The following is a 25,827-nucleotide window of genomic DNA, read 5'->3' on the forward strand; positions in this document are numbered from 1 at the left end:
GAATCTCCAAACTCTGGATCCCACACAGTTTGGTTTTGTGAAGGGTAGATTATGCCTGCTCAACTTGGTCGACTTCTTTGAGTCAGTCACCAGAGCTGTGGATGAAGGCAAGGTAGTTCATACAGCCTACCTTGATCTGGCCAAGGCCTTTGATACCATCCTCCACTCAGGAAACATAGAAAAACTCACTAAGCTAGGCATCAACCCCTATATCACTAGGTGGGTTGCAAACTGGCTCACAGAAAGAACCCACAGTGTGAAAATAGCTGACTCCAAGTCAGACTGCCGACCAGCCATGAGTGGAGTCCCACAGGGATCGGTCCTGGGTCCTCTCCTGTTTGGTATATATTTCTCAAAAGTCCAGGCCAACACGAAGGGACCCTGGCTGACAAAGTTCACAGATGATTGCAAGTTAGGAGCCATTATTAACTCCCCAAGTGATGTTGACATCCCTACAGAAAGGCCACACTGAGACCAACGACTGGTGTCAGAACTATGGCCTTAAGCTCAATGCCAAAAAATGTGTTGTCATCCCCTTTGGGAAAAACCCAGTTCCCATGAATTACCACATTGATGGTAGTCCACTGAGCACTGTAGGCGTTATAAGAGATCTGGGAACACAGGTTGACAGCAACCTCTCTTTTGACCACCACATTGCCACTGTGGTCAGAAAGTCCTTCTATGTGGCACATCTCATTACTAAGGATTTTGCATCCAGGAAGAAAGAGGTCACTGTCTCCCGCTACTCTTTCATCATTAGGCTAATCATCGAGTACAATGCCCCATTTGGCATGTACCTCACTAGACACCTGCAACAACTGGAGAGGCTGCAAAAGTACCTCACAAAGAGGATCCTAGGCCTTAAACACTTGTCCTATATGGACAGACTCAAAAAAAACTCCAACTATTCTCGGTCTCATATTGCCTACTTAGAGGCGATCTCTGCTTGACTTACAAAGCCATGTTTGACTCAGCTCTGTTAGAAATGCTACATCTAAAGAAATTCCAATCCCTCCACACCACACGGTCCAGAGACCTCAACCTCATTACCACAATCAACAGAACGTTCTGGTGGGACAGGTTCTTATCCCAGAGACTGTCCATGCTATGGAATAGACTTCCCATGCATGTCAAATAGAGCACCTCACTGGCCACTTCAAGAGAAATCTTGATGAGTGGATGGGAAATAGAAAATTCACCCAAAGGATCACTTCAGTGGCTCTACTCGACAGAGGCACTGGGAACTAAGGTCGGGTGGCACAATGCCAGTGTAATTCTATGGGCTAGGCTCGTAAAGGCTCCAGGGCCATTAGCCTAGTACACACCTATGAACCTATGAATGGCATATGTAACCAGACATACACGGTGTAAAATGTGGTGTACAAACTTAACCTTTAAAGGATAGTGTTTTGCCATCTCAAGGGATATATGTATCTTACCTTCATATGAATGACAAGTGTTATATTTATTTGCTTAATGGTTTGTTTATTATTTGTTAATTGTTAAAGGCTAACTGCTAGTAACACGTTTTCAGAGAATGGCCAGGGAAGAAAAACTCTCCATCTGAAAATTGCAGTAGATAGTATATTCTGTGTAATCATGATATGCATTATGAAAAAAAAACAAATTGGACAGAGAGAAGTAAAATTGACAGAAACTAAAAGATCCACAGATACATAAAGCACATAATATTTTTTCTTCCCAGTGCTGATGATTTACGACCCCTCAATGTCTAATATCCAATGTACTGTCACCACAATTTCCCTTACATCTGATAGGGTCCCCAGTGTGACCCACTTATGGGCATAGAGTCCCCAGCTTACTACATGACAGAGTTCCCCAATATGACCCACTTTTGGGCACCAAGTCTCCAGCTTACTCCATGACAGGGTTCTAGGGGTTGTGCTGGCTAGCACACAGTACACCAAGATGGGCAAAGTGAAGTGCCATCCTGCTACAGTTGGTGAGTGATTTGTTCTTAACTCAACCCCACCCCTCATGCTGATGTAATTTTGTGTGTGTGTGTGTGTGTGTGTGTGTGTGTGTGTGTGTGTGTGTGTGTGTGTGTGTGTGTGTCTGCAGGATGGTCATGAAGTTAGCTTCAGGGGGTGCCCACTCAACTGCAGTAGCCAGCCTCCTCCATTTCCCCACCTACCCACTGCATGCTGATCTTGTCTTCAGAACCCAGCCTCTAACAAGTCTCACAAGAAGGTCATTCCAGCATGTTCCCATCCCCAGGACAGGCAAACCCATTCTTCCTGAAAGCACCATCAGGCATCCACCAAACTAATCAACTTTAGGTCACCTGGCTCATAATTTATCCCTCTACACCATTGGGCTGCCTGTTGTATAACATTTTCTGATGTTTTGCAACATTTTGCTAGAAACATTTACCTCTGAAGAGTGTTAAACTAAATTATGTAAGCCTTAGGGATCAAAATAAAAGAAATCCTTTATGTATGATAATATAGTCACTGGAAGCGAAGTGTGAGTATGAATGCGAATGTGGCAGCCATGGTAGGGTTAGCCAGATGGTAGTGTGACCTAAGCTCTAAATGATTTTCACTGTTGAAGTGACACCCCAACCTCATGTATAAAAATGGGAAAAGGAATTGTGGATGGATGGATATTATACACACTCAGTACATTCACAATAACTGTGTATTTCCAGTGAAAAATTCTTAAGAATTTTATTATGTCTTCAATCACATATTTATGGCATATATTCTGAGACCAAATGTTGATTTTTTTGTAGGCAGGTAACATTTTGAGAAAATGGGTGTACAATCTGAAGTCTTTGGCCACACCTCTATGTGTACATGTACGTATGTATGTATACAAGTTAGAACTCTTTGAGCTATATCCTCTGATGGTTCTCTTATACTTGAAAAAGCTGTGAGCTGGTCACATTTGCCCTTAGCTTGCATACATAAAAGATACAAAAACTAGAATGAATACGATTTCCAGTAGAAATTATTAACCTAGTCTGCAATAAGAAATAATATAGCTGGGTGTGTCACAGCTGAAAATAACTTACCTGCCAGAGTCAACACCCTGCATGCTTCATGTGACTGTTCCATGGTTTTAGCCAATATTTGCAAAGTACAGAACACCCTTTATTTTCTGCCACATTGTAACTGCTGTACATTAAGCCCATTAACTTTAATACGGGCATATTCCCTTATTTGTGCAGTTGCATGTGCTCGACTTTATATAGCTACATAAGCACACACCTTCTTTAGACGTTAGCTACAGCACAAGTGCTTTAATTTTATAATACTTTATTAATTCACATTTATGTGTCTTCTGTTCTTGCATATGTAATCTTTTGCAAATGTAATAGCTGTACTGCTAAAGCATCAGCTGAGGTGCAAACAAATCAAGTGCAATATGGTCTGATAGGTTAGCTCTGTTACGGATACATAATGTTTGCAGTAAATATGTTAGTTTTATAACTGGTATGTTACTTCAGTTTTAGTTGTATTTCTTTGTTTGCATATCTTTAGTGGAATTCAACCATAGACTCTGTATCAGCCATGCAGTTGTTATGCTCAGCCATGCAATTCATAGAAAGTATCACGTGGCTCTCCCCAGTGTTCCACAAAGGATCACATACTGTAGGTGAAGCTTTAGCCCACTCTTCAAAGCTAAGTCTACCAATCATGTGGAACAAAATATCTCAGTGCTCATGACAGTTACCTCAATAAAAACAATCATGTTAATGCTAAGGACTTCTAACTTGATGCAGAGGATTTTCATTGATTTGCTATTGGTGGCACCACTCTTAAGATCTTTAGATATTTTTTTTCATGGAGTGAGAGTTAAATTGTGTACCTATAGCTTTGTGTGCTTCATAGAATGTTGTTGTTGTTGGTCTTTTCGGCTTTTCCCAGTTAGGGGTTGCCACAGCGGAACTCCAGTCCGCTAATGATTAGCAGTAGATTTTTATGGTGCCGAGTTGCCAGCTCGATGCCCAACCTTCAGCAAAGGCACGCCCATTCACGCATGTCTTTCGGAGGCCACTCGACCACGGGACGGGGAGGACATGCAGACTCCACACAGAAGGTGTGTGCTTCATAGACTGCTGTCAGTAAAGATATGCAGATGCAGTTGCTAAAGGAGGAACAAGCATACTGAATCCTGTGATGTAGGTCACCATCCACGTTTGTCCTAGAAAGAGGTGGCAACTAAACAGATGAAGTGAAATGAACTATTCTTTCAACGTGTGCCCCTCAACAGTAAAATGTGGGGATTTATTTGCAAGGATTTAAGCAGGCTGACACAGCACCTTGGTCTTCCTATGGTAAAGACAGAGTTCCACACTTTTTATGCTTCTGCATGGGTAGCCTGGAGGTCATTGTTTGGCATGTGGAAGAAGAGTAAATCTGGACTTTCAGCAAATATACAAAAGAATAACAAGCCCATTCAGAGGCTGAGCACAAATCCATTAGGATGCTGGACTTTGATAAGGCAATTATCTGTTCTGGGAGTCAGCAGTTACACATCCAAATGTAGCGACCAGACCAGTAAATTTGATGTGAAATGTAGATGGCTAAGAAGACAAAGAACAGGCCCAAGTGATTGCAAGCTCTTACTTGATACAAAGTTGAGTGTCAAATAAATTTTTGAGACACTTTTGTAAACCCTGGCAGTAGCAGTGATATTGGCATGCAGAAGTCTCATGATCTTAGAGCGGTCAGCATCCATCAGATTTAATGTTGCTTTTTATTTGCTCTTTTAATTCATTTTACTCTTTTTATAATTTAGTATTCACAGGCTATATCATTTGTCTTATGTGTTCTAATTCTGTTTTACTACAACAGTCCTTATTTTTATTAACCCTATAATAAATTTGAATGTGGCAATTGAATCCATAGGATTTCATAAATGTTTGAGCCTAAGACCTCGAGCAGGTCAATGCAAATCAGTTACAAACCCTAACACGTATTCGATCAGCCTGGATATCATTATCATATATGTTGCCCAAAACAGTTCGGATTCTTAATGACATTTTTTATGACTTCTTTGGAGACAGAAAAGGAGATAGTTTAGAAGATTTTTTCCAAATGTGGAGACATTGTGTTTTGGCTCAGTACTTTCTATTTGCTTGTCTTCTTGATGATGTTAGAGATATTGATATTCCCCTAACCCAGGCCTTTTAAAATATCTACATTATTCTAAAATGAATTTGTAAGCTCAGGGATATTCAGTAATGTCCTGTATGACATCTGATTCCACCACTTTGTTGTGGCTTAGATGGCAGCACATTTTATTTCCTTGTCAGTAAGAGATAATCTCATAAACTTTAACAGACTGTATTTAATAGTGTCATCTGAAAAGAACATTCATACTTCAGAAGTAGCTCAAAGACTTTCTTCCATTTAGCCAGAAAGAATTTACATTCCATTGTGACTGGTAGCTCATTCTGAGAGCAGAGCTGAGTAGAACCATGATAGTTTAGATCATAAATGACTTCTATAGCCTAGAAGACGCTCTTTATGTCATATTTGTTAAAATAAAGAGGAAGCTACTTGGTAAATGTCTATGTATTTGGCCTTGTCCTGCCACTGCTTCATTTTGGTGTCACAACATTCAGAATAGCTATAGATCATAAAAGTGCAGAAATGAATCTGAAGGAGAAGGCAAAGTTTTTTCAGAGCCCTGTCAAATAGAAAAACAAATCTGTCAGTTAGAGCAAAATACAAGTTTCCACTGGGTAAATTACTGGGCAGTCTGGACAGCTACAACACTACATTCACCAAAATACAAGATGCTGAAATAAATTATATTTATTTATTTATTCACATTTCATTACCAGGAAAGTCTAAATGGGTAGAAGGCCATCTTCAGCGGAGGCCCAGGGAAAAGCTCCAAATTATTACAAAACATTTTAAGAACAATAATTTTATAATCTTCAACAATTAAACAAAAATATCTGCAGTTTAAAAATGATAACAAATTAGACAAAATATAAAAAAAAATAGCTAAGAATCAATACAAGTTATATGACAATCATTTAATAGTCAGATAAATTTTACTCAGTTTGTAGAGAAATTAAAGGTAAGTTAGTTTAATACAAACATGAACTGCAATATGATGTGAGAGAAAAAACAGGCTTATAGTATATTTAGAGAGAAAGTCAGGGCGAGAAATTGATAGAAGTAAGGATGTAAGTGAAGAAGGGAGAGTACGGAGGTATAAGAAATGAAAAGGTACTTGGCCACATTTGGAGAGATATAGTTTATCCTAATTTTGAGCAAGATCAGAGCCTGATTTTAGCTAGGAAGTCTTTCAGAGTGATTTTAAAAGATGGGGAGGGAGGATATTGACGATGGATACAGGTAAGGAATTCCAGGTCTTAGCAACCTTGTACGAGTACAGACAATGCCCAGCTGAAGTTATTCTGAAATCAAATCACAGTGTAACAGAGTTATAATGTCAGAAGAAAAATGTAAAAGATATGTAAAACAAAGAGCAAAAGTGGCCTCCCCCACCTTTTTTGCCCAGGTTTAAAGATTTGTTTATTTATTTACTTCTGTTGATCAGCTTAGTCCCACTAGGCATAACCCATTTACAGGGGAAACCCACTTTGCTTTTCTTACTGACTAGAGGAAATTTGTCCGGGACACTAGAGAAATTCCTCTAGTCTTTTTGAAAAATGCCAGTGGGCCTTTTACTTCCACCTGAGCTACCAGTAATTCAGGCAGATGAGACCTCAGTTTAACATCTCATCCAAAAGAAACCACCTCAAGGAGTGTAGCACCTCCATATTCTACTTCAATGTCCGTTTTTTGAGAGTAAACCAAACATGAAGTATAGCAGTAGGTATCACAACCCGAAGATCTTCCAAACATCAATAGTGAGTGTGTTACCTGTTAAGCCACAATCCCATCCTCTTTGTCACAATCACAAAGTTGTGTAACCTAAGTTTGAATAATGTAACAGGAGCTATTAAGACCCTGCAACTGATTTTGAGGTAGCTCATCAATGTACACAGAGGATGTGGTACAGATATCCCCCCTCAAAAAGTAAACATTGATAGGATGATCAAATCAGTTATTTTCTATGATCAACTCAGATGAAGAAGGCACAATGTCTCCAGGGACTTTGACAAGAGATTGGAATGCAGTAAAAAATACTGGAAGCCTGAATATCTAAATTGGAGAGAAATATCTAAGAAAATTATTATAATATGATAATGATAGACACATGGTACATGATAAGCCACAAAATGTGGACATTAAAGGCTTTACAGCTCTCAGGATGGACAGGCTGGGCACACTGGGAGGTGGTGTGGAGGTAATATGTGCAAAAGATTATCTAAAGGTCAGAGGGAAACATCTAAGTGTAATAACTTAAACTACATATTGACTGCTATCATCTTGATCACCATGATCCTGGGCTCCATACTTTTGCAGGCCCCATTGAACATAACAGCTTGATTCTGTGGAGCAAGAGCTTTAAGGGAAATACATTTGCTGATGTAAGTGACTTAAATTTACTAAAAACAGAATTAGAGCCATGTTTGTTTTAGAAAACAGTAAGGCAATGCAGTGTTATGCTTTCTTACAATTTTTGGCTGCAACCTCACAGAGGAAATTAGGCAACTAACCTTCTTGACCAAATTTACGTAGTCAATTCCATAAATGCAAACATGGATTGTCAAAAAGACAGCAGCACATGGCAGAATAGGTCTAGCTGGACAAACCTTTATTATTAACTCAACAGGTAAGAACTTTTTCCCCTCCAAAATGCAAAAACGTCTTCAGATATTAAAATAATTTCTGAAAAACATTTAAAGAGAATTGAAAATCATGTGACAACACACTTCTTTCACCCGACCATTGGCTATCCTTCCTGTCAGTTAAGACAACAGTTTTTTTCTGTTTTCAAACAGAGTTAAACAATACAGAAATCTTAGAAACAAAACTTATTATTCTTATGTTTAAAATATACATTATTATTGCTGGTATCTAGACTCAAAAATCACTCACGTTGGCGGTTCATTTTAATCCAAGAACATAAAGGCAATGAATATAACCTGCCATACAACTTTGAATCTCTCCATTAAAACATCAGTATCACCCCCAGTGTCTCATTCTATAGTCTCAAAAATGAAAAACAGAAATAAATTCCTTAAAATTTGGGGATCATTCGCTGTATTTAAATAGTGCATTCATTTTATTCTTGTTCTTAATGCCTTTTATATGGTCTGCTACCCTTTGTTTCAAGGGTTTGCTGGGTTTTACTATGTAAAAACATTCAACAGGCACACAATAAGCATGGTGTATAACATATTTAATTTCACAGGTAAATCTAGCTTTAATGCCTATTGGTTAGTCGGGGGAAATATTCACCACATTAAGACTACTTGCTATAAAATCTGCAATGACTGCAACCAAAGAAAGGATAAGCTGCTGTATGCTTAATGGCCCTTCTCTGACAATTCCTATTACGTTGGTTATTTTAAAACAAATTTTTAATGTAATTTCCTCTTTTTTCAACAAAAAAGAAGTAAAGCACATCAGAGATATTACTGTCCCAGATTATTGTGTTTAGGAACTCTAGAGGTTCTTGTTTCTTAGGTTTTGATTTAGATAGGAGAAGATGTACTTGTGCATTGCATGTGCATTTTTAGAGCTTGCAGTGTGTGAAATGTCTTTTTTTTAATTGTTATGGGTTTGAGTTATTGTGACTGCTTGCATTGCTTGGGTGATTGATGGCAAGCTTAAGATGAGATAAATCTTTGATGATGTAAGTAGTGTTGTAAAAAAATACAAATGAAATTTCCTGGGACTGATAAACATACTAATTACACCATTTTATCTGTGTGACTCTGTTAAAATAAATAGATGTGTACATAACCACGAGACCACTAAGATCCAGCCACAAAAACCTCCTACAGGTCACAAGAGCCATTAACTCTGCTGGAGAAGCATTATTCTCCTGCACTATAGCCAAACTCTGGAACTCCCTCCCATCCTCAATTACCTCTGTAACTTCTTGCACCCACTTTAAATCCTTACTAAAATCACATTTCAAAACTTGCCAGATATGCCCTTGCAACCCCCCCTCTTATACCATCCACTCCCCCTCCCACTACCTCTCTCAGCCCCTATCAACAACCTACTCTTAGCAAGCTTGGCTACTCATGTTCCCAGCTACCTACCATATAATACTTCTTGTAGCAACAACTGCTAATGGCTGTTATGTACCTCAAAAACAGATTGTATCAATTGTTCACTGATGAATCTCAACTACATTTTAACCATGTTTAATATATGTCACCATATTTTAAAATTGTACTATGTTCTACAGCTGTTTTACATCTGTTTTCTTCTTGTCTTGCGTCCTTAACTGGGCTAATGTCTATATTTAAATGCTATGTTTTATAACTGTATATTGCAAATAATACTTAATGTGGAGCTTTTCTCCCCGGGCCTCTGCGGAAAACGGACCTGTGTCCAGTCGGACTCTCCCAGTCAACAAACGTAAATGAAATAATAAAAGAAATAATTTACAATAAAAACTGATGTGAATATTTTGTAAATAATTGTATAATGCTGTCTGAAGTACATAACATTTTTGTAATGGACAGTCTTATCTTTCACCCACCTTGAAAATTTTACTTAGACAGTTTATGTTGATACTGTCTGATCTGTATACTAGCTGTTTGGTATTTACCTTTTGTTTTACTTTAATGGCTTCCTTTGCCTAACTTCTTCATGGTTTTAATACACAGAACTCAGGCACCTGATCTAGTTCAGCTCATCAGCCGAATGCAAAGCAGTGCTGACTTGGTGGAGAAGAGCATTATAGACACAGAAGAAAAGCTAAAACTAGTAAGTATTTTCATGACAGGACATGCCATTTTACTGTATGAGTTTCAACCTTTGACACCATGAAAAATTAAAAATTATTTCATGTTAGAAAATACCGTAAACAAACTACTGCCCTAATTAAGATAAATTAAGGTAATAACTATTTTAAATTTAAGGAATTCATTGATGAATTTATCAGTTCATTTTTTTTAAAATACCTGCTTTATTCTGGAGCAACAGGAGTTTATCCTGGGAGGTAATGGATGGACGTAAAGCATGGATGCAGTCCTGAGATACAAGCTCTTCCAATACAATATACGCTGACATTTTATAACCAATTTACAGTTCTCAAGGAAGTGAAATTTCATTTTTATGAGATAAACTCCTGGAATTATAGACCAGAGTTTTAAGTCAAAGTTCTTGCTTTTACCCAGATTTTGTTAAATTTTTGGTCATTACCCATGATGAAGTTATTATAATTCCCTGCTGTATGTCAGTGTGTGCAAAATTAAGTTAAATTCTTAGATTCAGATTATAGGTACAGACTATGAATAAAGCAAACTGATAGCATTATATGTAGTAAATATGAATAAAAAACACATATTGTGGTGAATGAATGTTCTGTCCTAAAATGCCAAATTACATGAAAATGTAAAGTTTTTTCAAAACTCAGACAGTCCAGATTTGAGGTTTATTGGCATTTTGCCCAGGAAAATGAAAAATCTGTGTCCATCTTTATAATATTATTTTTCAAGCCAGTCTTAAAGTAAAAACATGTGCCTTTGTTTGTTGTACCATAGACCCAGGATTTCAAAGTAACTATGATACCACAGACGCTGGCTAGGGTAAGGAAAGAGGAATAACCAGGGACATGAACTCATTCCCAAGAAGAAAGGAAACAGATATGCTACTCTATGACTGCTTTTTTTTCTTATTACTGGGCAGTACCCATTAAAAGTGGAGACCTGGGATGAAAGTTCTAAGCTTAAAATATTTGAAAATAAAAATCCCTAAGTACTAAACAAGGAGCACAATAAGTACATCTATTGGCAATAATTAATGAATATTTGACAATTTTATGTATTCAGTATTTGTACAGCGACAAATATACTGTAATGTTTGGTATATCATGAGCAATATATGTTCTACTGAAAAACAACAGCAGCAGTGTGACATGCATACTACACTTTCAGTACTGATACAACATCAAAACATCAGTCTGTACAAATAATAGAAAATATAACAGCAGCAAACTAGGTGTTCTAATTAATGAATTAAAAAAATACAAAAACATTGTGTGCCCAGTGGCATGGGAATAAGGTTACAGGGTAGATGTACAGATTGTCAGATAGCATCTGCTACATATTGTACAGCTGGCTCATTTACCAAAGAAACACTATAATATCAAGCATACCTTACGGTAAGCACATTCAATGGAAGGAAATGAGTGTGAGAAAAAGACAAAGGCTATACAGAAGAGTGGGGGGGCAGAAGGGTGAGAGAGCTGTGGTAGGGGAGGGGACAGAAGGGTGAGAGAGATGTGGTAGGAGAGGAGACAGAAGGGTGAGAGAGTTGTGGTAGGAGAGGAGACAGAAGGGTAAGATAGTTGTGGTAGGAGAGGAGACAGAAGGGTGAGAGAGTTGTGGTAGGAGAGGAGACAGAAGGGTAAGATAGTTGTGGTAGGAGGGGGTACAGAAGGGTGACAGAGCTGTCGTGGGAGGGGGGACAGTAGGGTGAGAGAGCTGTATTAGGAGGGGGGACAGAAGGGTGGGAGAGCTGTGGTAGGAGGGGGAACAGAAGGGTGAGAGAGCTGGGGACAGTGGAGGAGTAATCACTTTCAGTAGAGAAAGCTGAAAGCAGCAGACCTACTTCAGATCACAGGTAGGGATGTTTGCACCTGAATGAAGCAGACCTACTACAGATCGCAAGTAGGGATATTTGCACCTGAATGCAGCAGACCTACTGCAGATCACAGGTAGGGATGTTTGCTCTTCTGTGATGCCACTGTCTATCACAAATTCCAAGAAGAAACCACTAAACTGGATAAATATTTTGTTGAGAGAGTAAGATGTCTGATGAAAAAATAAAAAAAATAAATAAATGTGAAGGTTGTGCTCCTCCTACCAAAGTTAGGGGCCCTGGTGTTCCTTAATCTGTCATCTAAAAGGAGATGTACCTGAGGATGCCTGAAAACCAGGTGAAAGTAATTGTAAGTGTGAAAACTGTCTACTGAAGTTAGAAAAAAATAGACTATTCCTCAATAAAAGCTTTAGGGACACAGGGGTGTGCACCCCTCCCTTTTAATATTCAAAACTTCCCTTGTGAAGTATTGAGGCTTCCACAGCACACACACAAAACAGACACAAAATTGATTTATCGGACAAGATGTGACCCCCCTTTTAAATTTCTACATTGTTCAATATTCACCCTCTTCAACCCTTTGTGAGAGTCTGGGGATGTCACCCCATTCATACAATTCAGACCTTTTACTCCCACCTTAACATTACTCTTGTAGGTTTTGAAGTTCATTCCTACATTGGATAATTTAATTGTTGGCAGGCTTTACATGACATCTATACACTTTAGGTAGGTAGAATCCTTCAACAAATAGAGACAATGCTGACCAGGCTCACACTCACAGACGGTTCTCTGTTTTCGTGTCTCATTGGGTATTGGTATGTAGACTTACATTGGTTCCTGCCTGATAGTAAGAAGGATCCCCTTTTAGTGCATCTCTAGCTGCATTCTCTTTACAGTGGGAAATACTAATAAACATAATTTATTAGTTTCTTTCATGGTTGTAACAGACACTCAAAGGAGATGAGAGAGCACATGTATAGTGCAAGTATATACATTGCCTGCATCAGCACACAATTCATTATTAGCTGTATCGGTAACAGCATGCATGGAACTACTATGGCTGTGAAAGATGTACTGTAAAAGCCATTTTGCTGGGTCAGGTTTCCATTTGGTATGCCACTTCAAAAGAAATATGTACATGACTGAAGGGTTGTTAGAAACTTGAGATAACCCCTTTTTTGTCACTCTTTCCAAATTGTTTTTGAAAGGACACCAATAACTACAACAGTAAGAAGCCTTTCCAGTACCAAAAGCGTAATGCTGACAACTTGAGAAATGCAGAGGACCGCTTGAAGGAACTCTTTCTGGATACAGACAAAGCTAAAAAGCTAAAACATCCACAAGCAGAGGAAATTGAAAGAGAGTAAGTAGCTCCTAAATGATTTTTTTTCTTGAGATGTTTGCTTTTTCTAGTTGCATATTCATTTCAAATAATCACTTGTAGTGACCAGCAATTATTTTTTTTGGTGTAGAGAAGTTTATTTTGCCAACATTTCTTTGCTTTCATTTACAGACACCTTTCAGAATCTAAACATAAAACAATAGCCCCTCGTGTCAGAATGCATCTAATCAGCTGTATTTTTTCCTAAATCTTGGGTCTAGGTTTGGCAAGCAAAGAAGTGTCCAGCTGAAAGGCACTTTTGACTAGAACAATATGGTTAAAGCAAGAAAATGAAATACAGTTTTCTGTGGACAACAAACCCTTAGAAAACTATGGATGTGGTCAGCAACCCCATAGAAAAATATGGATGTGGACAGCAAACCCACCCACAACCCATATGCACAGGACTGTACCCCAGTGCACCTACTTATTATAGTCAACTATGAGGTGTTTCATTTCAATGGAGAGAAGAAGTCCAAACCTCATTAATATTTTGTTTTTTTTTTGTTTGTTTGTTTTATCAGACATCTTACTCTCTCAACAAAATCTTTAATTTTGGCCAAATGGCTCCTAGTTGGATGACCAACCCTGTGGATCACAGAGCATTACCGTTTAAGTTCCATTGTTGACCTGTTCTTGATATGGGTTCTATGTCTCTAATTCAGCACTGCAACGGCAGCTAATGTCTCACACCGTCAGTGATGTGTGAGAGCACAGTATACCAGTGGAGTATTTGTGGACATTTTTATATCTCTGCTTCGTATTCATTTCCCAGTGTTGTTAGCATTTGATGCGATGGGCATATCTATAGCACCATACACATGCATGGCAACCTTCCACATCTGTTCCTCCTCATAACATTGAAATGGTGCTTACTGAAGGTGCATATAGGGTGCATTACTGACAGAAATGAAAAGTGCTTATATGCTCATGAAACTTGGTCACTGGTAAATTAAATCAGCTTGACCATTGTTTTGTTGACCTGTCAAGCCAATATAATAGTGTGCTTACCCACACAAGTCTCTGTACAGAGTGTAACCAACTAAAGTGAACTTTCAGTATGAGCCACTATTGTTAGATATTCCCATACTGTGTAGTAAATCAGGCATTAACAGCTGCAGCTGGGATATCAGTGAGTTCTACAGTCTGCATACTGAGCCTGGACCATACATACTGAACATTGTTTCCTGACTTGGAACCTAGAACTAGAATGCTTATAAGTTGTAAATCTATTCCAAGACAGTACTGCAGTCTTTGTGCATGGAAGATTGCCTGATAGGACAGACAGGGGACAGAATTCCTAAGCACCACTTTCACAAATGAATGCTCCATTCCTTTGTACTATTTATTTATTTATGGTTTGCTTCTTTGTTGTCAGGGTGTAAACTCATCTAAATTAATCTTTTGTAATTATGATCTGGATAGCAGTACAAGGCATAGAGGGTATACATGCATCTAATGGAACTGGCAGGGAAACAAGTGTATGCCCATCTTGGGGGGAATAGGCAGAGAAGGTCATGGAACATCATGGCCCTTCAGAGAATGAATGGTGATGGAATCACATTCTGATGGTGGGCATTCAGCATACCAATCCACAGTTTGGTGGTAGTCTTCTTAGTGGGTATGTGAAAGGTGCTCCAGCATGGGGAAGGTACTTTAAGTCTCCACAGTGTTGCAAACTGCATGTCACCCTATCCAGAGGGAGGGTTATGGCCATTAGAAATTAATTAATAGTTTGGATAACTAAAAAAGCACAAGCAACCCTCATAACAATCTGAATGAAAGTCCCCTAGAATAGTTCTCATCCCACTGGTTCTGAGTGGAGCTCAATCATGAGGAAGCGAATAAGCTGACATTCGGTATTAGGCAGCCTGATGGTTGCAGACGTGGAGAGAAACAAAAATAAAAGGAAAACTGTAATATGTTAGTGACATGTGTCATGTATTTTGTTATATATATGAACATTTTCACAGGTACTTGCTTACAAATATGTGTTCTGATAAAGTACCTGTGAGCATGAAAACTCTACAATGTGTTATTTTTGTTATAACAAAGTATATTATTGACTTCACCAATAGGCATTCTAGTTTTTCTTCTGCTTCACTTTCCTCAGTGTGTCTTGTGTTTTAACAATGTGGGAATGCATTTGAAGGTATAAGTACTGGATGGTGTGTTTTAGATAGTTCCATTAATGGAAGGGAAGAATTAGTATATATGCAATGACATTGCCCCTTTCAGGGCACTGGTCTTCTCCTTGTAGCACTGCAATTGTTGGATTAATATATATATATATATATATATATATATATATATATATATATGTATATATATATGTGTGTGTGTGTGTATATATATATATATATATATATATATATATATATATATATATATATATATATATATATATACACTTATATATATATAAGTAAGGGGGACACTAAACCCCTGACATGGGGATATAGGATATATATATATATATATATATATATATATATATATATATATATATATATATATATATGTATAAATATATGTATTTATTTATTTATATCATATACACAGGCAGATACATAAACAGATATACAGATTCCAAAAGAAAGGAGGTTGAGGAACAGAAAGAAGTAAAATTTTGGCATATGGTTGCTATTTGCCATCCGGCAAATGCACATTTACTTCCCATTCACATTAAGGCTCTTTTTCAGGGTAAACACAGTATTACTCATCAAACCCATCATAGAGTACAACGCCCCATTTGGGATGTACCTTACAAGACACCTGCAACAGCTGGAAAGACCACAGAAGTACCTCACCAAGAGGATCACTGGCCTCAAATATATGTCCTATGCAGCTCAACTGAAGAAATTACAGCTGTACTCGGTTGCATACCACCTACTCAGAGGTGATCTCTGTCTGCCTGACATACAAGGCCGTGTCCAACCCAGAAATGATGGACATGCTCCACCTAAAGAAAACCTTATCCCCACGAGCCACATGCTCTAGGGATCTAAACCTCACCACAACAATGACTAGGATGTGCTGGAGGGATAGATTCCTGTCCCAGAGACTTCCCATGCTTTGGAACAAGATCCCAATTTACTTTAGGCAGAGCTCCTCTCTAACACTCTTCAAAAGAAATCTTGACGAGTGGATGGGAGACAGAAAGTTTACCTTGGGGATCACTTCAATGGCTCTGCTGGACAGAGGCACAGGGAACTAATCTAAGGGGGTGGTGAAAGCCAACACATTCTGGCTAGGCTTATAAATGCCTTCAGGCAGATAGCCTAGTACCTACCTATGAAACTATGAACCTATAATACTTTTTTGACAAATTTGACAGGGTCACTGAGAAAAAAACTTAACTACTGCAAAATGGCATAAAGAACACCCCAGACTGGGTTATCTGTCTTATAAGATGGACAGATATTTTGTTTTGAGGAAGAACAAAAGTCTGTGTTTTTACACACACATACACACAGATACACACATGCACACTGTAATATAAAGCATGAAAACCCATATTATCTTTTGCCATTTTACAGACGTATACATACATCCATAGCATATACTTAGTATGTGAGTACACTACTATGTGTGGATCAGCAAAAGCCTTTATCAAAGAAAAGATTTCCACAATTATTTCATTCTCAGAGTTGCTGTATATCGGAGAAGATGATGTTAAGCTGAAGGTGTAAGAATGTTAGTATAACACCAATAACAATTGTGATTTAATTTAGTTAAATAAAATATCAGAAATAGTTCTAATGCAGACTGTATCATTGTGTGTTGTCCCAACCTTAATTCTGCAGCATAAAACAGCTCCATGAACGATGGGTGTCACAGTGTGCAGAATATCGTGACCTGTATGACAAGCTAAATATCCCAAAAACTGGAGGCACCATAGTAGATTGGCCAAGACTTTTTGAACAGAAGCAGGTAAGTCGTCATTTCATAAATGGCTTCAGTACTTCAACACAGTCTATCATCTTTTTTAAAATGATTTGTTAACCAGATAACTCCACTAGGCACAGCTACAATATCTCTCAACTGTCTTCACAGAAGGAATCTCATATTTTGGTCTGTTCCTCATAAAATATGTTGTTTTCTGGCAAAGCACTGATGACTGAAGTCATTGAATAATGACATATATTTGAGTTTCATGCTTTGTATCTTCAGAAAACACATGTTAATACAAAACATGTAATTTCAGCAACTTTTAGATTTATAAGACCAATATTTTAAATCTGCCCCTGATTTCAGGCCTTTGTACCTACATTATTTTTGGCTTTGTCCAGACTTTTTTTTTTTTTTTTTTTTTTTGCATTTTAGAGGTTGGCAGGTATGGCAACTACCTGTTTTCCAGGGCTGTTCATTGAGCATTCTCTGTTAAGTTATCTTGATCAGAAACACTTAGCAGGCAGGTCAGAACTGAAGGAGTCAAACCCAGGGCTACAGCATGAAGCTCATTAGCAGCTTGTTGCATTCATTTTTTATGCTTACCTGCCAGACTGACCTCTGTACAGTATCATGTGGACAACCTAATTTACTTCCTATGGCGTTGCTCTCAGGGTGAAATGGGGTCCAGATGAAGAGATGAAAAGTAAGCAAGCAAAGGGGCATAGTAGTGCTGAAATTGAATTCATCCTCAAGTCTTGGTGAGTACCTTCACGAAGTGGACCCTGTTTTTCACAAAATATCACCAAGGCAATGCTGATATATAGACTGTATTTATATAGCATATATCGTGGACAGAAGTAAATCAAAAATAAAAAAACATAGCTGGGTGCACAAGACCCGGGATAAAAAAGTGCCCAATCCTGGTAGGCACACTGGTGCCAGGACTGGAAAAAATGACAGTGTAGAATCCTCAAAATATGGAAACAATCCTACAATGGGGACAGACCAGGCTCAGGGGGAGGATGGCCCCCCTGTTGTAGAAGGAAGTAGTAGTCCACAAAAATGACAAAAACTGATTGGCCAAAAAAGAGCCATAAAGATGACAGAGTGGACTATTGAGTATAAGAAAGAAATTATGTATTGTTACTATTATGTAAAAAGGCCAGAATTTCCAGATACAAGATATACAAAACAATTAAGAGAGAAATTGGAGAAAAGAAAAATACTTCCACAGGAAAAACTGTCACAAGCTTCAAATAAAAATTTGCTTTTGTTAATACAACAGATTTTTGAAAAACAGTATATAGATCAAGAAACTTTGATCTCTTTGGAAAAAGAAGCTTCTGAGGAAGTGAGAAAATATAAACAACAAAACCTAGAGATATTTGAAAAATATAAAAAAGAAATATGGATATGGGAAAGAAAGAGAGATTTGATATGGTGCAATATTTATGCAAAGGAGAAAGCCAAGTTAACTAATATACAGAAGGCAGTTTCAAAGATATTCAAAGAAAAATGGAAAATTTCACAATAAAAAGACTAAAAGTGCAAAGATTTAATGCAGAAAAGATGATTAGTAAAGTAGAAGTTAAAGAAATAGAAGTTGAAGTTATGGAGTGCCTGCAAAGTGAAGGATTAAATGTAGAAGGTCTAAAACAGACTACATCACAGCATGATGGAGTGAGTCCTCAGAATAAGGAAAAGCAAGAAGATCAGGAGACATGTGAAGAAGAACTATGGACAGGGGAAAGAAAAAGATTTAATATGGTGAAATATTTATGCAAAGGAGAAAGCAAAACTAACCAATACAAAAAGAGCAGCACCAAAGCTATTTGAAGAAAAATATAGGCAAAGGAATCCGGATATGGAAAACTTTACAATACAAAAAATAAGAAGACTAAGAGGAAAAGTAGAAAAAGAGATTAGTAATGGAGAAGTCAAAGAAATAAAAAATTGAGGTAATGGAACAACTGCAAAGAGAAGGATTCAGTGTAGAAAATCAAATAAAGAAAGCACCACAACAGGATAGAGCAACGGATGTCCAAATTAAGGGGAAACCAGTGGAAGAGGAAGCAACTGGTCAGGTGCCATATCAAGATATTTTGGTGCCTTCCACAGGAAACCAGTATAAACATTCACTTGAAGCTAAACAGCAAGGAAAGGAACAGGAAACTTTGGAAACTCTGATGCAGTCAACGTTGAGGAGTGATAGGCCAGTGAGTTCCCATATGACAGAACAACAGATGACACAGGATGCAATTGAAGAAAATGTGTCACAGGCAGATGCTATAGAAATTTCTATAGAATGCCCACAGGAAATGGAAAACAAGGGAGGTGCCCTCAGTATGGAAGAAAAGCAATTAAGAGAGGAGTTGCTTGATCTAATAGACAAAGATAGATATATCAAGATCAGTGAGAGAAATAGACTTCAGAAGGTCAATAAACCCCCAAAAGTCAGAAGCTTGATAAAACAAATGAACACAGTAATTAGGACTGTCCATAGAGATCCATGTGATATAACAGAAATAAACAGAATATATTACTGTGCTGCTAAATTAATAACTGATAAAGTTCTACCACAGGAACATATGGTAGCGAGGGAAAAGGGGGGGGGGGGGCAAATGCGAATACCATCATGGAAATATTGAATAGAGAAAACTAAAGCAGCTAAGACAAGAAGTGTCATTGTTAGAAGATTATAGAAGAGGGAACAGATCAACAAAAATATTAAGAAAGATAGATGTGATAAAAGCAATGTGCAGTATTAGAACAGACCAGGATATATTATGCACTATTGGAGATAACAAACTAAAAATTTCAAAACAGGCGGAAAGACTCTGAAGATACGAAGATTAATATAAGGGAAAAGCACAAAATAAGAAATTTACTGATGACCCAAAAAAGTTTTATAGAGAATTGGGAAATAAGGTAAAAGGAAATGATAGACCGCCAAAAAAAGAGGAAGTAGATACATTTTGGAGAAGTATCTATGAAGATCCCGTGGAACATAACAAAGATGCTAAATGGATAGAAGTAAAAGAAAGAATAAGAAGTTTAAAGGTATAGGATATGAAATGGGATGAAATAACAGCTAGAGAGATTGAAACAAAGTTGAAAAAAGCCTCTAATTGGAAAACCCCAGGCCCAGATGCAGTACCTAACTTTTGGCTTAAAGTATTAACTTCTTTACACGAGGATCTAGCCATGAGTAAGATATATTTATATGCACACCCCGAACAGACACCGTGCTGGTTAACAACAGGTGAAACAATGCTCTTACTTAAGAGTGAACCTGCAAGCTACCTAAAAATTATAGACCAATAACTTGTCTTCTGACCACATATAAACTATACATGGGGATTGACGCTGACAGAGTTTATAGTAATTTAGAAGAAAACTCAATTATGGCAGTAAAACAAAAGGGCAATAAAAGAAAGTCTTATGGAACAAAGGAGCATTTGTTGTTAAATAAAGTTATAGTGGAGAACTGTAAGAAAGGGAAGAATCTAAGTATGGCATGGATAAACTATAAAAAAGCATTTGATAGTATCCCACATTTATGGATAAAAGAGTGCTAAAAAAACATATAAGGTACAACCTATACTGATTGATTACATTACAGTAACCATGAAACAGTGGCAGACCACTTTTCAATTAAGCCATGATAAAGGACAGATTATTATTCCAGGGATAAAAATCCAAAGGGGGATATTCCAGGTGACTCCCTGTCACCTTTGCTATTTTGCCTTGCCATTACTCCATTAAGCTGTTTACCTAGCTAGCTTTGGTCATGGCTATAATTTGGCTTATAGAAAACAACAAAGTCTAATGACTTCTCATCTTCTTTTTATCGATGATTTAAATTGTATAGCACATCAGATGAGGAACTGAAAGCACAGCTGCAGGTTGCCAAAACTTTTTCAGATTATATTGGAAGGTCATTTGGTCTTGATAAATGTGCAAAAGCAACCTTTAAAAAAGGAAAACTGCAGCACCAGGAAAACATCAGTTTGGGACAAGAATGTGATATAAAAGAACTTGAGCAAGAGGAGGTGTATAAATACTTGGGAATTGAGGAAGGATCAGCAATAAAACATGAACAAATGCGAATAAAGCTTAGTAAGGAGTACTTTAGAAGACTTAAATTAATCCTGAAAACAGCATTGACACCTAGGAACAAGATCCAAGCCATAAATCAAGTTTGCTGTTCCTGTCCTAACTTATAGTTTTGGAGTGATTGACTGGCCCCAAAAAGTGTTGGACAGATTGGATATTAAAACAAGAAGGATGCTTCATGCTCACTAAATGATTTATAAAAATCAGGGTATACCAAGATTATATATTCCCCATTCTGAAGGAGGGATGGGCCTCCTTGAAATTGATTACATGTATAGATCTGCAATAGTGGGACTCCACACATATCTACTGACCTCACAAGATCCAAATTTGGAGAAAGTTTTGAAACATAAGGAGAATAAATCTAAGATGACATCTCTGCTTAATTTAGCAAAAGCATATCGATGACAAGTAGGAATAGAAATCAAACCAGAATTGGATAAAAACCAGGCAGCAACTGAATGTGCTAAAAAACAAAAGAAAGAATATAAGGTGAAAGACCAGATGAGAAGGCAAGAAATGTGGAAAAAAATGTAAATATAGTTGCAAGTATAGAAAACTTCTGGAAGAGCCTCATGTTGATCACGAACGAATGCAGGAATGGTTAAAGAGAGGTGAATTTACATTGAGAAATGAAAGGTTAATACTGGCAGCCCAAGATAGTGGGTTATATACACACTGATTTACAAAGTCCATTGAAGATGTGGGAGAAACAGACATAAGTAGGTTTTGTGGAACCAAATTGGAAACAGTCACACACCTTATTGCTGGTTGCAACTCTCTAATGGCAGAGGGACTGTATACTGAAAGGCATAATAATGTGGCGAGATTGTTACACTGGAGATTGTGCAAACATTATGGTATCGAAGTGGCTGAAAAACACTGGAAACATGATCCACAAAGAATCATAGAAAATTATGAAGTTTATATCACATGGGATCACCAAATACCAACAGTTCAAAAAGATAGATGCTAGAAAACTGAATATAGTGGTCCAAGAAAAGAAGACAAAAGTAGCATTGATCATTGAAATTGCCACACCTAGTGACTACAGTGTCTTGCGTACAGAGAGACACAAAGTCATAAAATACCTCAATATGAAGGCAGAAATAAGAGCCATGTGGAAGAAAGATACCCAGACAGTTCCAATAGTAGTAGGAGCAACTGGTCTTTTAAAAAAGAATTTACAGTCGTATTTAGATATGTTACCAATTCCTGTAACACCATACGAATTGCAGAAGGAGTCATTACTGGGCACATTGCGGGTGCTGCGAAGAGCACTTTTGGCTAACATCAAAGAGTGAAACAATGCTAATTTCATGAACTTTAATCATACTTTGACTTAGGAATGGTGTCCATTCCCTTCATGGTATTAGAAACCCAAAAAACTTGATGAAATTTTTGGAACCTGTGTCTCAAACACATAATAACATGGTTATAATCACAGATCCCGTTTGGTAATGTGTAGTAATTATTTACATTCTTTATTTGCCCTCTTGCCAAAGGAGACACAGTCAGCTGAAAATATACAATGTTTATTCACTCTTTTAAAATCAGTCAAGTGAACTACTATTCAGCCACAAAGTTATGCAAAAATAATTTATAATATTACTTGGGTTTTCTAGCTGAGGGTTTTTCTTAACTTTATCTGAGTGGAAATTATTTAATTCTATTCAATATCCTCTGTGGCGGATTTTCTTTTCTTTTCTGTCTTAGTCATTCATCATCCTTATTCAATTCAAGGAGGTCTATGTAGATATGTCTCTAGAACTGATTAACATCTTCTGTCTGTGATGGCATTGCTGTTTCTGCTGTTGTTTCCCTTTCCAGTACCTTGGTCAAGGATAAATTGTTTTGCATCTTGTGTTTGCTTTCTCTTGAGTACTGACTAAATTGTTTGTTTTGTACCATTTGCTTGCCTTGTCTGTATGTCTCCTGCATTTTCAGAAATTAAGAGGGGTTGGGAGGGTGGCCTAATAATAAATGTGTTTGCCTTACAAACACAAGGTGCAGGGTTTGAATCTCACAAGAGATAACTAACTAGGCTTAAAATGGCTCGCAATGGCAGTTAGTTAAGTACTAATCTATGAACCTACTCTATGAACCAGCCTGCACAGAAGTTTTTAAATTCCTGTTAAAAATTGTATAATGCAAATATGGATTTTTTCAGTTTAGCATGTCTGTCTTTTTAAGAGATTTTGTTTATTCCTTTAGTGTATTCATCTAATAGCAATGCTTCTTTTCTTAATTGCTTCACAGTTGTTTTAGTTAATGTTTCCATGATGGCATTCTACTTGTTCATTTCCATTCTGATTTTTTTGTTTTTCTGTTAGTGCTTAATTTCTTCCTAGTGTAGTTGCCCAGGTATGAATCCTGTCAGTTTTTATGTCATATGGATCTCCCTCATAATGGTTCTAATTTAGTAATGTGTTCTGTTAATATTCTACAATTACTCTAGGGTCTTTCTTACTGTATATGAAAACATCCATTAATTCTATTAGCTCCTTGGAGTTTCCCTTAAATCATTCTTTGCTTTGCTGAGAGTGTTATCAATGATTGGCGTTTCCTGATATGTTTCCCATTGTATAACCATATCTGGGGTTTCAAATAATTATTTTGATGACAAGTATGACATTTTGGTTTGGTGATTATTCAGAATGCTTATTCTGCTTTGGTTCTTATGCCATTTCTTGAGCATATGACTGTTTTCATGAGTCATCAGGTCATGATAATCCTGTCTGTTAACCAGACAGGCCCACTGGAGACATAATCTTTTTTCAGGGGTAAGCTGGGATCAATGTCTAGTTAAGTGATTTGCTCATCTTCACACAGTAGGCAAATGAGGGCTGTGTTTGCAGCTTTTACCTGTGTGCCAATCACCAGAGTTGTATGCACCTGGGGTTCCACTTCCTACCTATCATCTAATTTTCAATTTCCTTCAACTTTTTCTGAAAGGCATCCCTGTTAGCACATTACATTCCTGCGTTGTTATTCTCTTCTTTGTAATGTGTACCATGTCTGACTGTTTCTACTTGTATATGGCTTCAAACAGCTTTAAGAGTGCTGAAGTTGTATTAGTATGGCTTTCTTTTCTGCACATGTTCTGCAAAGTATTAAATCCTTTTTTCAATTCCATAATTTTACCTTTTCAGTTACAAATATATTCTTCTTTGTGCTATTCAGTAGATGGTCCAATGTTTCTCTGTTTACATGTTTTAATTTGTTCAAGGAAGGATCTTAAATTATCATCTGAAACAGTCAACAGTTGTTCATCTGTAACAATCTCTCTCTCTGATTTATGTTATACGTACTCCTTTGTACAAATTCTGCATTTATGGCATAATAGTAACAACAGCATTATTTATTTTTTGTTAATTCTTTTTTTACCTAGCTGTTTCTAGTTAGTTGGATGATTGTTTTACATCACAGGAGAAGCCAAGGCTAAGTCCGTTGTACATTTTCCCTTCTAACATTTTGTAATGAGAGAAGGCCTAAATAAATGAATAATTGAATTGAATGTGATAAACACACCATCCGCAAACTTATCTAAATGTTGTCCATACTGTATAACAGTTTTAAGCAGAATATTTTGAATAGTGTCATGCATTTAAAGAGAACAAAATGCCATTACTTACCCCAGAAGGGTTTAGAATGATCAACTGTATGCCCTCTGACTAAAATACAGCAGCAGCTGCAGAATTAAGATAGTTAAAGCCAGAAAGTCAAATGCAGTTTTCTGCAGGGGTAAATAACCTGATCTGCCCCCCACCATACCACATGCAGCTTCTACTAACCCCAGGATCAATTCCCCTTAAGGGAAAAGAAAAATAAAATATTTCAAAGATGTTTACTGCTATTATTTTTAGCTGCTCTGTAATTTTCAGTCATCTAGCATGTGGTTGCACATACTACTCCTAGCAAGTAAGAGAATAGTTAGGCCAAGAAGAAAACATTTTTTGCAGTCTACAACAATAAAATATTTTTGAGAAAAAGAATAAGACAGAAAAGGAGAAAGACAGAGAGAATCATTTAGATATCAGTTTTCTTTTACACTTGTCTTCGTGGTGTGTTTTATACAAGCTTTGTAACTTCTCCTTCTATTATAGTCATCAATGCCAATACTGAAAATTTAACAAAATCCATCTGCAAATAATGCATACAAAAAATGGGAGAGAGAGAGAAAGAGACAGACAGAGAAAAACAATTTGTAATGGGAGAGAGAGAAAGAGACAGACAGGAAGAGAAAAACAATTTGTGAACCTTTTTTTTGCCTGTGAAATTACAAAAAGAATTTCTGTTCCAGAGTGACACATGGGCTGTTTAGTGTACATTTATGTGATGACTATTTAACCTTTTCTTTTCTTTTAACAGAGAGAAATTAATAAAGGCACATATGGACCAGCACTGCCAGATGTGGAAAAACAAGTTGCACAACATAACATCCTTCATAAGGAGATTGATGAGTACGGGCCACAAATTGAAAAGAGTACAGTCAAGCCGGTAATGCAAATTTTTGTTGACATTATTAATATGCAGGCCCACAGTAACTCATTCTGGTCTTCCTGCAAAACATTCAAAATTCATAGCATTTAACATTCACTAGTTGCTAGTTTTCCTTACCCAATAAAACAGTGCAGTTTTATCATTTGAAATTTTGTCTTCACCTAACAACAAATAAGTCTTCAATAACCTGAAGTAAAAGCAAATCCTTTCACATAATGCCAGCTTCACTGAAATAAGACAAGGTTGCCCTTA

The 25,827-nt window shown here is 37.2% G+C and overlaps 1 protein-coding gene across 1 annotated transcript in view; it reads left to right on the plus strand.

Annotated features, from left to right (window-relative positions):
• EVPL (envoplakin) overlaps window positions 1–25,827 on the plus strand; it is a 231,892-nt gene that overhangs the window by 75,402 nt on the left and 130,663 nt on the right. The window contains exons 2-5 of the mRNA XM_044090500.1: window positions 9,743–9,842; window positions 12,890–13,044; window positions 16,869–16,995; window positions 25,444–25,572. Coding sequence (XP_043946435.1) covers window positions 9,743–9,842; window positions 12,890–13,044; window positions 16,869–16,995; window positions 25,444–25,572 — 511 coding nt within the window. The remainder of the gene's footprint in view (window positions 1–9,742; window positions 9,843–12,889; window positions 13,045–16,868; window positions 16,996–25,443; window positions 25,573–25,827) is intronic.

This window comes from Protopterus annectens, chromosome 12.part0 (assembly GCF_019279795.1).
Source record: "Protopterus annectens isolate FY-2018-M chromosome 12.part0, PAN1.0, whole genome shotgun sequence".
NCBI lineage: Eukaryota > Metazoa > Chordata > Ceratodontiformes > Protopteridae > Protopterus > Protopterus annectens.